General features: G+C 35.2%; 1 protein-coding gene across 2 annotated transcripts in view; it reads right to left on the bottom strand.

The window, feature by feature from the left end:
• Positions 1-2,887: 2,887 nt before the first annotated feature.
• The window catches only part of PRKAA2 (protein kinase AMP-activated catalytic subunit alpha 2), a 78,491-nt gene continuing 66,768 nt past the window's right edge, over positions 2,888-14,610 (bottom strand). Inside the window, exons 7-9 of one of the 2 annotated variants that reach the window (XM_032137736.2) lie at positions 13,759-14,263; positions 12,014-12,140; positions 2,888-10,759 (exon numbers count right to left, since the gene is read on the bottom strand). In XM_032137736.2, the coding sequence (XP_031993627.1) occupies positions 10,521-10,759; positions 12,014-12,140; positions 13,759-14,263 (871 nt within the window). In that variant the 3' untranslated portion in view covers positions 2,888-10,520. The remainder of the gene's footprint in view (positions 10,760-12,013; positions 12,141-13,758; positions 14,264-14,610) is intronic. The other variant, XM_058430722.1, reaches the window with a different exon arrangement.

Genomic DNA, 14,610 nt, shown 5'->3' on the forward strand with positions numbered 1-14,610 from the left:
GTACCTTTTCCTTTAAAGAGTAAGGAGTCATTTAAGGGTTAAGCAGGAAGAAAATGCCAGTTATTTGGGGGACAGGAAGAAAATGCCAGATATTTGGGGGATGGCAAGCAATCACCAATATGGATAATAGAGAAGAGATGAATTGTTTTTGCAATATTCTAGGCAAAAGGGCATTACAGCTTAAGACAGCAGCAACTGAAATATATGGCACAGGAGCCCCATTAGAGGTATTACAGAGGTAAAACAGAATGTCTTGATAACTAATTAGATGTAGCGGTGAGAAAGAAGGAGAATTAGGGAATGGCTTTGAGACTTCTTTTCTGGGAGATGAAATTAAGGCTGGTACCAAAGATTGGAAATATATTTCTGCTTAGACTAGAGACCAAACTCTGGACCCCCTGAACTAAATCTACCACCCAGTGAGAGGCAATTGCAGCCCTCTCCTGCTCTCCAGGACAATAATTGTTAGAGTAGGCATTGCAGAAGACAAGGCTAAGTATGGTCTGTGGGCAAGAAGAGTATATGACTATGTTGAGCAGAAATCTTTCATGCCATGCAGTAATCCTGTCCAACAGAGAATCATATACCATACATCACTCTTGCCACTTCACCAAGCCATTAAGCCTTTTAAATCTTGGAGTGACAGTGGGACTAAATTTGAATTCAGATAGGTTTGTCCCCTGCACTTTCCACCTCGTTACATGGCCCCTTGTTCTAATTTGACTCAGCTCTTTGCATCTCAATTTTCTCATTATTAAAACAGGCCTAGGCCGGGCACGGTGGCTCCCGCCTGTAATCCCAGTACTTTGGGAGGCTGAGGTGGGCGGATCACTTGAGGTCAGGAGTTGGATACCAGCCTGGCCGATATGATGAAACCCTGTCTCTACTAAAAATACAACAATTAGCTAGGTGTGCTAGTGCATGCCTGTAATTCCAGCTACTCAGGAGGCTGAGACAGGAGAATCGCTTGAACCTGGGAGGCAGAGGTTGCAGTGAGCTGAAATCATGCCACTGTACTCCAGGCTCGGTGACAGAGTGAGACTCCGTCTAAAAAATGATAAATAATAATAATAAGAAAAAACAGAGCTAATAACTCTCATCTTGTCTACTTCACAGGGTAGTTGTTATGCTATAATGTAATAATATAAAAGTAGTCTAAAATCCTGAATACACACTACTGTGTAAGTGGTGTCATTTTTGTACCTGGCTTTTTCTAAAGTTGGAAGACGCTGAAAACAAAAATACATTTTTAAAATTCAAATTGTAAGACTTGAAAGAATGGCTGTTAAGTAATGTTTTTGCATAGACAGTTCAGGATTAAAAGCCTATTAAATAGCATATACTAAAGTATAAACTATTTTGTCTAATATAAACTAGTACCTAAATATTATTTATTGATATGGTATAGGTTTTTAGAAAACATGATGGTTTTTCTATCCTTTCTATCCATACTTAATGCAGTTATGTTTCTACTTCATTAATATCAGCCACATTTCCTCCATTCTTGGAATCAAAGCATCAAAACTATATTTCTCACATTATTAATCTGCAAGGTTTCAAAATATAAACACCATAACTGAGACTTCAGTGATATTCTAAGCAGATGTCATCTGTCTCCTAAAAACCCTAACTGAGCATAAAGCTTCAATGGAAAGACTAAGTTTACCTTTTATTGTCAATTTTGTATAAAAATATAGTAAAGATAATGGCATCATCAGATAAAAGGCAGCATAATAAAGCACTTTACTGTAACAGAGACTTAACACTGGCCTACTCATAAACCCATTGATAGATAGGCCAGGCCCTCCAGCAACCTTAAGATGTCCCAAGACCTCCCTTCCCACTTCTGAGTTTCTCTGTGATATACTCACTCTTCTAAGATGTCATAGCAACCTTCTTGACCAGGCCTTCTCCTGCAAATCTTCAAAACTTTTAAAAGGTATATTCTAGGGGGAACAAATGGAAGAGGAAAAATATGAACATACAATAATAAAACTAAGAAGTGGCTGCTTATTATGGGTGAGATTTTTCTCAGATTCTTTAAATTTCCTTCACTTCTCAAATTTCCTATAGGAAGCATCTATTATCTATGCAATTTAGGAAATAAAAAATATTTTCACTAATAAAAACAAATCCATTCTTTTCCTTCAAGTTTAGAAAAAGCAAATTGAAAACTTTACCTGTATATCCTGATTTTAATATGCTTGCATTTTTCTTTTTCATGAGGGCTAAAGTATGTTTTTCAAAAAGCACATAGTCCAGGTGGGCCCAACTTAATCACATAAGCCCTTAAAATTTGAAAAGGAAGGCAGTAAAGTCAGTCTCAGCAAGTCAGAAACATGTAGTTGAAGAGGAGGAAGAAGAGATCCAAACCATAAGCCACTTGTTGCTGGTTTTGAAGATGAAGGGAGCCATGGGCCAAGGAATGATGATGGCCTCTAGAAGCTTTAAATGATTCCTAGCCAATAGCCAAAAAGGCAACGAGGACCTCAATCCTACAGCAGCATGGAACGAAATTCTGCCAACAACTCAATGCAACTGGAAACAGACTCTCCTCCACAGCCCAGCCCTATCAATGCTTTGGTTTTCAGCTTGTGTGACTTGAGGCAGAAAAACCAGCTAAGCCTGCTGGATTTCTGACATATAGAACAATAAGATAATTTGTATTTTAAGTTGTTAAGTTTGTAGTAATTTGTTACAGCAACAGTAGAAAGCCAATGCAATAGCTCAAGTTAAAAACTGTAATGTACAACTAAGATGACAAAAATGAAAAAAGATGGAGTGAAATCGCCAATGAATATAGGCAATCTTTTCCACTAATAACTTTCCTGTAACTATTAGTTGGCATGCAGAATACCAGCATAATGATGGAGCAGAAACAAAAATGGCTTTCAAATGAATCAGAGACTTTAATTTGATTTTGCGAAAAAAGCTTATAAGCAATCAGATAGGCTGCTTTTCTCTTTTGTGTTTGTTACCTATGAGTTTCATACAGTGCAAACATTAATTAGGAAGAATCTGTAACTATGAAATGCTAGGTAATTCACGAAGACATCTTTTCCATATGGTTACTGAAAGACAAATCCTTCCCATATCATTTAACACTCACAAAAAGTATATAACAAACAAAACTGAAATTTGAATCGGAGTTTATTTGAAAAGAAAAGCACTGGAAGTCTGTTTTTTTCTTGAAACCAATTACAAAAAGTGGTCCCAACTTCAACAATTAAAAAAAATTTTCAATAAATATATAATGAAATACTCCAACGGGTCAATGTATCAACCTATGGATTTTCTTTTCTTTTTCAAAGGTAGGCTAAGAATGAATGAATGCAGGATGTTTTTGAAAAAAAGTAAATATTATATCCTATATTATGATTGTCATGACACAACCAAATGACTGTTAATTTTCAGTTTTATTTGTTGCACTCAAAATCCACTGTACATTTAAGCACACATGACAAAGAACACAACCATTCTTCCTAAAACAATAAAGGTACTACCCTTAGAGTTCACAGTTCTATAACAACTTTACATTAAATGTTCAAAACATTGTACAATCACAGATATTTGTGAAGTCTTGAGAGCTGTATTTTGGTACATTAAGGCAGCTTCAGCCAACATTTTAAGAGATTCTGAGTATTTGTTACAACACAGGACAAGTTTGATATTTGAATACTTGAGGTCTCAAGAAATATTAAATGTCACCTAACACTACCACAATTTGTGAAACTGTGATCTTACCTAAAAATCAAGATACTCATCCTATCAGTATCAAAGATACTTATTTTTTTTAAAAAAGGAATTTACACTGAATGTGGGGATATAAACCCTGTATTTAAACAAGGGCTTTCAAACAGTTGCTCACACACATCTGTGAGGTAGCTTATTATCCACATTTTGTAAATGGAAAAACTAAATGAGGTTATGTGACTTGCTGCTGCTTCAGCAGCCAAAGGAAGAAACTGATTCCAAGTTAGATTTTATTCTTAGCTCTGAGTTGTTTCCTTGACAAACTTTTTAAAGGGTTAAAATATAAAAACTGTCATTCATTGCATTCATTTTTAGAGCATGAGAAGGTAGCCAAATGTTATGTTTACCAAGGTGACTTATAAAGTCAATCAACATGAAAGAAGTAGGAAAACACATTTAGTGAACAACTTCTGATAGTGACAGTGAGAGGTTTGACCAAGGGCACTCAATCAGGCAGATGCAAACAACATGATCATTTGTAGGAGGCAGATCTAAGGAGAACTGAGAGGGATTAGAAAACAAGAAAATATAGTTTAAACAAGTTTTTAGTATTACTCTTCTTATAATTTAAGGGAGAAGGCACAATTTAGTGTTTTGTTTTGTTTTGTTTTGTTTTGTTTAGAACAGTGGATCTCTTTTCCACTTTAGGAAAATGTTATCTGTCTAGAAAAATGGCCATTTTTGGTAGCAAAACTTATTTTAAAGAAATGTGTAACTGTGAAAAATACACGTTTAAATTAGTAGAAAAAAATTAACAATGCAATTCTCCTTGGCTAGAATGTTTTTGTTCCTCCTTGAAATTTTAAATCAATACAAAGTAGCAACCCTCCTTGCCCACCTCAAAAAAGGTCACACTGTATGCACTGTATGAACCTTGTCAAAATTCTATGTACTATTCAAAAAAGTTTTCATGCCAGGATATTCTCCAAATTCTTTTTTCATTTTTTTTCTGGAGAGTGCTCTATTCTAGGATTTAATTACTCTTTAAACATAATTGAAATTTACCTACCCTGCTTGTCCAAACAATCAAGAGCCACTTCCATAAAATCTAAACTACTTTAGATATAAACCATTTTTACCAAAAGTCACATACATAGTCACAACTGCAAACTGGCATTGCTATGCAAGGCTGGCAGTAAACATTCACATTAGCTTGCAAAATTAACACAGGCCTACAGTCTGATAACTCTTCTAGACCCAGCCTGATTCTTATCAGGCTATGGCTGAAGAAGTTTAATTAAAACTCAATCCAGTCTAGACTGTGCGACCTGTTCTTTGTGCTGTTACTGTTCAGTGGCATCAAATGCATCATAATTACAGGTGGAAAGGCTAGTAAGGATGCCAGCAACTTGTTTAAATGAAGTTTTTATAATTTTTAAAGCTCAAACATAAGTACATTTCAAAGTTTTATAAGGTTTGGGAGAAACTCTATCAAGCTAATAATAATTCAGTGTTTGTAAATTAGAAATATATTCTATGAAAATAGTTATATCATGTAATATACATACAAAATGAAAAATTATCAATCTGCATATGAAATTTGGATAAGACTAATTCAGATAATAGTCAAAAACTATAACAATTTAGACAGGGACTGGGGCTAGTTTTCTTTTTCCTTTTTTTTTTTTTTTTTTTTTTGAGACAGAGTCTTGTGCTGTTGCCCAGGCTGGCATGCAGTGGCATGATCTTGGTTTATTGCAACCTCTGCCTCCCAGGTTCAAGAGATTCCTGTGCCTCAGCCTCTCGAGTAGCTGGGATTACAAGCAGCCTGTCACCACACCAGATAATTTTTGTATTTTTAGTAGAGACGAGGTTTCACCATGTTGGCCAGACTGGTCTCGAACTCCTGAACTCGGGTGATCCACCCACCTTGGCCTCCTAAAGTGCTGGGATTATAGGCATGAGCCACCACGCCCGGCCTAGTTTTCCTTTTTCAAAAATGATTGTGCTGTAAGAATCACATAAAATTATAAGAAGAATCATGTTTTAAAGTTTCTTCAGTATTTTTAAGCACCCTCAATAACTTAGAAATACTTATAAAAACCAATATGCTAATCATAAATACTTCAGGTAATTATATTTCGTTAGTACAATCAACTGGTTAAAATAAACTAAGAACTATTTATTTAAGACTACTTTATGTCACTCTAAGACTTGAAAGCAATACATCTGTGTTTATTTTTATTACTCAACCACTCTGATGTTTTATTAATTCAGACTGTTCTTCCCCAGAGGAAAGGTGGTTTCCTATAAAGAGCAATTGATCACTGCTGGATACCTGTATGGTGTTAAAGCTTTATGAAGAGCTTTCTGGTCCTGCTTCCTCATCTGGAAATGGCAAAAATGCTTTCTCTGGTTACCTCTCAAAGTTATTGTAATAGTAAGTAAACGATATGAAGGGTCTCTATATCAAAAAATCACTATAAAAAATATATGGAACACTTTCATCACTCCAAATTTGTAATGCTTTGCTTCATGCCAAATGGATATGATGTTTCACCGTGTTTGGTTTTCTGGATGATTTTTGCCATTTGCATTCCTCTGGCAGCTGTATTTAGAAAAATATTCAAGTATATACCTTTGACATGCCTCACCAAATCAAAACAGAAACATTCACACTTGTATAAAAACTCTAAATATATAAAAAGTGAACACTAACACAAATCGTATGGAAAAGCAGAAAAGAACTTTAAAGCTCAAAGGTACCTTAGAAGTGTTAAAATCTACCTTTCTCATTTTAGGAGTTATAAAAATGAGGCCAAACATAGGATGTGACTTACCAATAGATTGCACATATCCCTCGTCCAGAGTTTTTAATAGAGTCTTTGAGAACTACTATTAAAATAAATTACATTCCCTATTTAAAAAGCCACAGGGTGACACAGGAGAACCAAGTAAATAAATTCAAGATTGAAAAGGTTTGGGTCTTTAAAAACAAACAAAAACAGACAAAACTGTGAACATGTCTAGCATTTAGATACTGAGCTTTTACAACCATTAATAGGATGTAAATTATTAACCAGTGAATAGACAAAGTGGTGTCTGTGGCAGGCATGTTCCAGGTTTTTATATTTTATAAACGTAAAGTGAGGTGCCTACATTAACTCAGTACACTGCACATTATTCGATGCTACAGATAAATCCAAACAGATCAAAAATCTATAATAGTTGTTTATGATTATTTTCTAAACTATGTCTCATTTAACAGTAAAAATCAATTTGTATTCCCTGAGTACAAACTGGCCAGGGAATAAGAAAAAGCAAACCCAGAATTATAAAACTGTCCTGAAAAACCCATTTGCAGAAAATGGAGAATTGTTTGTGCCACATATAGCCAATACCCTGACATAGAAATACAATTATTTCTAATTAATTTAGCCTCCGGGATTCTCTTTATAGATAGCTAGTATAAAGGAATGTAAACACTAGAGATTACAAAAGTGTCTCTTAAAAGGTTAATCAAAACAAAAACCCAACTTGTAAATGGTTTGCCTACTTCCCTCCCTGCATATTCTATTTGAGAAGGTAGCTGTTCCTACACTGAAATATAAGGAATTAGATCTTCATATGGTATCCCAAAAAAAAGTATTTAGAAAATGTTCACTGACTACACATTTTAAAAGTAAGAATCAGTGACACTGATTCATTACCCACAGAGCCATAAGCATGACTCACTAGTCTCTTAGACTTTTTTTTTTTAACAAGTAATCTTGTTTCAGGTTTTTCAGTCACCCATCCATAAAAATAATGTTGCACTCAAATAATAACACAAGATGATTAAGAAAACCAAGGTGTCATGAAACAAGTTGCAGACATAGAAAATTCTATTTAATCCAGCATTCACTCATGATGAACACATCTGCAAGTTAAAACAAAATGATTCTGATTTTCAATCAGATTCTCTCAACAACCAGTAAGAGAAAAGGAAGTGTTAATTATTAACTACCCTAATTATGTCATTCTGGGACAATATTTTCTTAAAAAATGTATTTCCCAAATTTGCCTTTTTTCATGGGATATTGAGTTTTTTAAAATGAAAAATTAATTTGGGCAAAGTTCAACAAAGTTATATGGCTTTCTTTTTTTCACAGTAAGACCTGTCAAAGTCTTTAATGCTGACATCCACTGTCATCTTCGAGGGGAAGAGTAGCATGCAACATTTTTCAAACTTAGTCCATGCAATCTTTTTTTCTGTGGAGCATCTCACAGGATATACTTTGGGAAATGCTGTTCTAGAACTACATGGAGTCCATTTCCATGATATAACTAAGGCCTTATCTATAACCTAATAATAGAAGCTCTTCTCCCGAGTCTTAACTGGAGGAAATTATTCTTAGCCCACATCTACCTACCACATCCAGAGTTTGCAAGACTGAATTGTGGAAATTTGGGGCTAACAACTGATTCTTTCCCTCTATCTGCCCATGAGCAACTAAAAGCCTGCTGTAACAATGTTCTAGCTCTAATTGTGCTGGACTGCGTCTCCTGAAATCTTCGCTCTAAAAACCAACCACCTAGATTCACAAAATAGCTGTTTTAAAAACATACACATAAAAGAACCCTAACTGTGACCATTAGTTCTCCTAAAATTCAGTAGGTAAATATCAAACTACAGCTGTTCATAAATACTGGCAAGAATTAGAAAACAGTAAATAATTAACTCTCAAAAAACAATCATCCATATAAGGTAATTTTGATATGAACAACTTTTTAATATCTGACCTATTAGACTAATGGAGCTAAAACACCACTGGATTCCTTCTGTTTCTCTGCCTTCAAAATTTTTGTGGATTTTGTCATTGGGGTTAAGTAATCTGATTAGTTCCTTATTTCTAAGATAACTCCATTCATAATCAGGCAAATATTATGAGGTGGCCCTGTTTTTTCCCAAAACAGGCATGTACCCATTTAAAGAACCCAAAACTATGCCATATCTATAATACACCAGGCTAACACAGCAGGACTGCTTATCACTATACAAATAATCACGTAAAAATTACCCTTTGGTGCCACAAGATGGCAGTCTTTCAATAATTAAACCTTAAACTATCTCAAATTGCAACCCGCCCTCTTTCCCAAATTGGTGAACGATTCTTTTATTTTGATATTAAGAAGTTGGACTTATAAGTTATTTAACACCAGTTTTTAAAAGATCTGCAAAGCCATATGATGTGACACAACGCAAACTCCTGATTCAAAGAATATTTAAAGATAGACACACTTGTTTTCCACTAACACAGGAGAAACTGAGTCTAACATTCTCATTTGCTTCTTGATAGAACATACATTACTTTTGGCAAAGAGAAGCCTGTCAAGGTAATGTCATTTTTTTGTTTTCAAGAGCTTAATGTTTTTTAGGGTAATCCAGGTAAATAAGTGTTAATTACAACATAAAAATAACAAATGAATAAATACAAATTAGATAAATTACACAGAATTTAAAATTAAATACTTTTACTAAAACAAAATATAATCAATAAACTATTATCTACCCTGCTATAGTTTGTGTTTTTTTAATCTTAAAAAAAAACCTGCACAAAGCAAAACAAACAAACAAAAAACTGGTTTTTGCTTAAAAGCACTGGTGTGTGAATATATATATATATATATTTAAGATAAAAATTTTTTCTTGATGTTCAAAGCTTCCCTGCCCTATCAGGTTCAACAGTGAAGGTCATAGCCAGCCCTTAGGGCCAGAACAGTGTTTTCAAACTTGGACTAGAAAAGATTCAAAGCTATATCAATCAACCACTGAGGATCAAACAATGAACAAAGACAATAGTGACTAGGTTAGGTGGGGTGAAGCCAGTGGCTTCCAATGAAGAATGAGCATTATGACCTGCACCAGGACTCTAACACCTAACACACAAAATAAAGATCAAAGATAAGGATTCTCATTTAAGGGACTGTTGGTACTTTGCTTTGTTTCATTTTAACTATTTTATCACTGTTGGTGAAATGCAAAAATAAATAGAGCCAAAAAGAATTTGAGAAAGGTAGATTTTCAAGACATTTTTTAAATGACATAAGTTTATGTAAAAGACAAAAGTTGTTGCAATTCCAGATGTTCCAATATTAATTTGAAACTTGAAGGCTCTTATTATTCAGGGAAATCTCAAGATAAAAATCCTGAGTTAGTTTCAGCTGTTTTTAAGAAACCTGAAAATTGTGGTTACCTGTTACATGACCACAGTCCTTCTGTTGAATACACGAGGCAGTATTTGTACAAATACTGTTAGAAAAACTTGGCTTCTGAAATCTTGGAGGCAGGTTTTTAAGATTTCAACATTTAAATAATATCTTACTCGTGGTTCTTTTACTTTTTAATCTTCTTTTGTTAAAATAAATTGGGGGCATAAACACAGCATAAAGCCTACTGAAATTTAGCAAGTAAACTGGATTTACCTACACCAAACAGTAAAGCAAGGAGATGTTGCCAAACCACCCTTACATTGAGATGGTTCACCAGTGTGGTGTGTTAATCATCTGTAGTGAACTCATTGTTGTAATTAAAAAATCTTCATCGATATTAACCTATTAAAGATATTGCCTATGTGAATTTATCACAGGCACAATAGAATTACAGATTTCTACAAGTAAATAAGATGTCAGATATTTTGTTTTCAGTAATTTCAATAGCATTGTGTGTCCCCTGGAAATAATTCATGTCTCTCAGTTAGTATTGCAGTGGATATTATCCAAAAGTAAGATAAAAATTTAAAGAATATATCTGATTTTCATAGTGCAATAACAGAAAGAGAGACAGATCAACGGGCTAAAGTAGTAATCAGACTGGCACACATTTCAAAAAAATCCATGGTGTGACTGCCCAGGCGAGGTGAAACTGAAGACAATGTGCTACCGGTCAAAGAGCCAGTGAGAGAGCCAGAAAGTGAATGGCTCTCTGCAGTTGTGGAATCAAAACTTGATCTTGGTCTGTGTAAGCCAGCAGCAGAACAGGAACGCTGAGGTGTTGAGGAACCAGACCTCTGCTCCACTACTTCATCTGAAATGGACCAAAGAAGAGCAATTTATATGGAAAGTATATATGCCCAAGCCCTTCCTATGAATTTATGATATTCAGAATATTAAGTAAACACATCTGAGCAAGGGCAACTTAATAATGAATGTCATGTTTCAGTGTTGTAGAAGCACAGTCCTCTTTCTTCCAACAATCATTACAAACATCGCTACCAATCACAACACTGGCACACAGTCAAAATGTGGCCTCAAGTCCTTCTCAAATCGGAGTATTCGGCACTGATATTGGAATCAAATTGATATCTCTGTATGTGAAGAAAGCATATCCTTGACAACTTATTTTTTTCTAACATATCAACAAAAAAAATCATTAAGGTAAAAATAAAAGTTACCATCATATATTGCCTTGGGGAGGTGGGGGGCAAAGTGAGAGAAATCTTGTTAAAACTGCAGATTCTACGATTCCCAGGACCAATCTCCAGAAATTCTGATTTGATAGGTCTGGAGTGGTTCCCAGGGATCTGTGTTTTAATAACAACAACATGTAATTTTGATGAAAGAGGTCTGGGATCCATATAAACACTACCATACATAGTTGATGGTAGCTCAAGAGTAAAATTTAAATGCTTTGTTTAAAACGACTTCCCTAACTCTAAACTCAGTTCCATTCTTGTTCCATCCAGCACCTGACCCTTGGTTTATTCTGGTTTTATCCCACTTGGGCCTCTGAAATGAATAATTGGATTTGGTTTACCCAAGTTTAATTCTTGGCACACACTAAGTTCTTGGACATGACAATTTTCCCTGAAGTCTTTGGCTCCTTGACTGCCATGGGTACGTAAATCCAACCCAAATCCCAATGGAGACCTATCTGGTCACCTGGCCACCCAGGATGAGGAAAGGTGATGAAGGGGAAAGTTTAGACACTACAATACTAACTAATAAAATATGAATGGAGAAATGTGACAAAGAATCTGACAAGTCAGTTAATTTTAAAAAGTAAAACCTGCTTCCCTGTTGTTCCTTACTTGTGCTCCAAGGCCAACACTTCAAATGATTCTTTTATACCACGGAGATACTTCTTGTGGAAAGACGCCAGGTAAGAGGTATTCAACATGTCTTTCATCCTTTTCACTCCACTTACATTTTGGTTAAGTCTAGATTGCTTAAAAACCAGTGCAGGACCTACCCACCGGATGTCTTCAAGATGATTTTAACATCTGGTCAACTAGGGCCAAGTTTTATCTTCTCAGAGCTCATGCATGCATAGCTTCCTTACCATCAATGCTTTTAAAGTCCAAAAGATAGCTCCTGTTATCAACCAGGTAAAGTTGTAAGCTCATTTTCACGTAATTGCCAGTCACTGGATTTTTTCTTCTTACACGAAGATGGTATGCATTCACTACCTAAAGTGAAAAATCAATAAAAATAATAAACTACAAAATATCTACCTTTTTATGAAAAAAAAAGTCAAAACAAGTAATTAATAGGGGTGAGGTAGGAAAGGAATATCGAATAATTTTTTTATATTACCAGTAGTTTACTTTAGCATTTATTTAATCCCCACTAGCAGTACTGTATGGCAATTAAGATTTAAAGGAAAAGCTACTTGAATAAATTTGGGGTACTGAAGAAAAAAGTGAAAGATAAAAGAAAAACTTACAGAGAACCCAGAGATTACATAGGGTCTAGCTTTCACTCTAGATAAGCATCAACTCTAAAACATCAATTCTAATTTGGTTGTCCAGTCTCTGCCTGAACATGTTCATGGATGATTATGGAGTTGAAGGAACAAAGAGGACCAGGCACAGTGGCTCATGCCTGTAATTCCAGCACTTTGGGAGGCCAAGGTGGGTGGATTGCCTGAGCCCAGGAGCTTGAGACCAGCCTGGGCAACATGGTGAAACCCCATCTCTACAAAAACATACAAAAAAAATCAGCCGAGTGTGGTGGCAGGCGCCTGTAGTCCCAGCTACTAGGGAGGCTGAGGTGAGTGGATAGCCCGACCCTGGGTTGCAGTGAGCCAAGATCGCGCCACTGCACTCCAGCCTGGGCAACAGAGTGAGACCCTGTCTCAAAAACAAACAAACAACAACAACAAAAAAACAAACAAACAAAACAAAACAAAACAACACTGCTTTGGATTTTCAAAACATCTGTGGTACTAGTTTCAAAATGTTTCAGTACAGAATTTTAAAAATGTTAACATCTCTTTTTTAACTAAATAAGACTGCTCCAAAACAGAGAGACCTGTTTTTTAAATGATTTTAAGAAAATATTCATTTCATGTATAAATAATAAAATGAAAATGACTGATTTATTTGAACATGTCAAATGCATATTTATGTGGTAAGTTTGCACATTTTTCTTCCTTTAAAAGTTCACAATCCTCAAGAAAAGAACAAGAGTGAAAGGCATATCTGAAAAGAAAAAATTCCCCTCCCCACACATATATTCAAATAGAACAAATGAAATTGAGCACTAATTTTTAAGAAAAGCAAACTGTGGGCTGAGAGTAAGGAAAATATACTCTAAGTATTAAAAGCACTAGCCAAATAAAAGAGAATATCACAACTTGGAGAAAAGTGTTTATTGACTGAATAAATATGTCCTGATGATATAATTTGTATTAACCACTAGTTATTACAGCCACCTGCCTCTGTCACCTAAAAAAAAAGAAAAATATCTTCCCTAAAAAAAAAGAGAAAGTAAAAACATACTATTTTTGAAGACATTCATGATTTTTCATTGCTATGATGCATGCTGAAACTGGTAAGCTATTTTCTCAGATGATTTCTAGTTGATTACTTTTTTCTTGTCCAAGAACACTTCTATAATTCAAAATATGTTGGTTCCCAGTATCAACCACTTTTCATCCTTATAGAGGTTATTTGTTTTGTTTTTAATGTGCACAGCATATTACTAGAAAAAGTTGGGATTAATACTCAACTCAGGAGCTCAGAGCAGCTTATAATATAGAAAAATGGCTTCTACAAATGATCTTACTACATTATAATTTCCTACCTTCCATTCAAAATCCAGCTGCTTCATAGCTCGGTAAACTTCAGCCATAATGTCATACGGTTTGCTCTGACTTCGGATTCCAAGATGCCACTTGGCTTTTTTCACAGCTAAAGATTTGGGCTTAGTCGTATTCAGTGCATCCAATGGACATCTTGCTTTGGGGCTGTCTGCTATAAGAGGTGGCATCCTTTCTGGATGAGGTTTCAGGCCTGGGGGAATATGCATGGCACTATCATCCATAAAAGAACCAGATGGAGGACTAGAGGCGAGGTAGAACTCACTGGCTTGGTTCATTATTCTCCGATTGTCAATGATAAGATGATAAGCCACTGCAAGCTGGTCTTGAGGGTCACCACTATATAAACTGTTCATTACTTCTGATTCTGTACATTCAAATTTTTCACACACTTCTTTCACAGCCTCATCATCAATGACATTAGCATCATAGGAAGGGTCTTCAGGAAATAAGTAACTGGGCAAATCTTGTTTAAACCATTCATGCTCTCTAGGAAAAACACCACAATACACTATTGTAAGACACGGTTTGGCAAGTCCAGATAATTTAGACATAGGGCAATATAATAGAATATAATCAAAAGATCTGGTCTGTAGACCTAGCTCTGCCACTTACTAGCTATGTGATCCTGAGCAAGTTAATTACCCACTACCCTTGAATAACCACGGTTATTAAGACTTGGCATTTGGACGACGTTTTCTCAAAAATGAAAAAAGCGAGCCCATCGCTTTAAGGAAAACAACCAGCAACACTTGTTGCCAATGATAAAATTCAAGCTTTCAAGCAAAAATTTCAAACTTTGTATTATTTGTGTGAGTTTAACAGCTTCTCAATAC

This window comes from Hylobates moloch, unplaced genomic scaffold, assembly GCF_009828535.3.
Source record: "Hylobates moloch isolate HMO894 unplaced genomic scaffold, HMol_V3 SCAFFOLD_18, whole genome shotgun sequence".
Lineage (NCBI taxonomy): Eukaryota > Metazoa > Chordata > Mammalia > Primates > Hylobatidae > Hylobates > Hylobates moloch.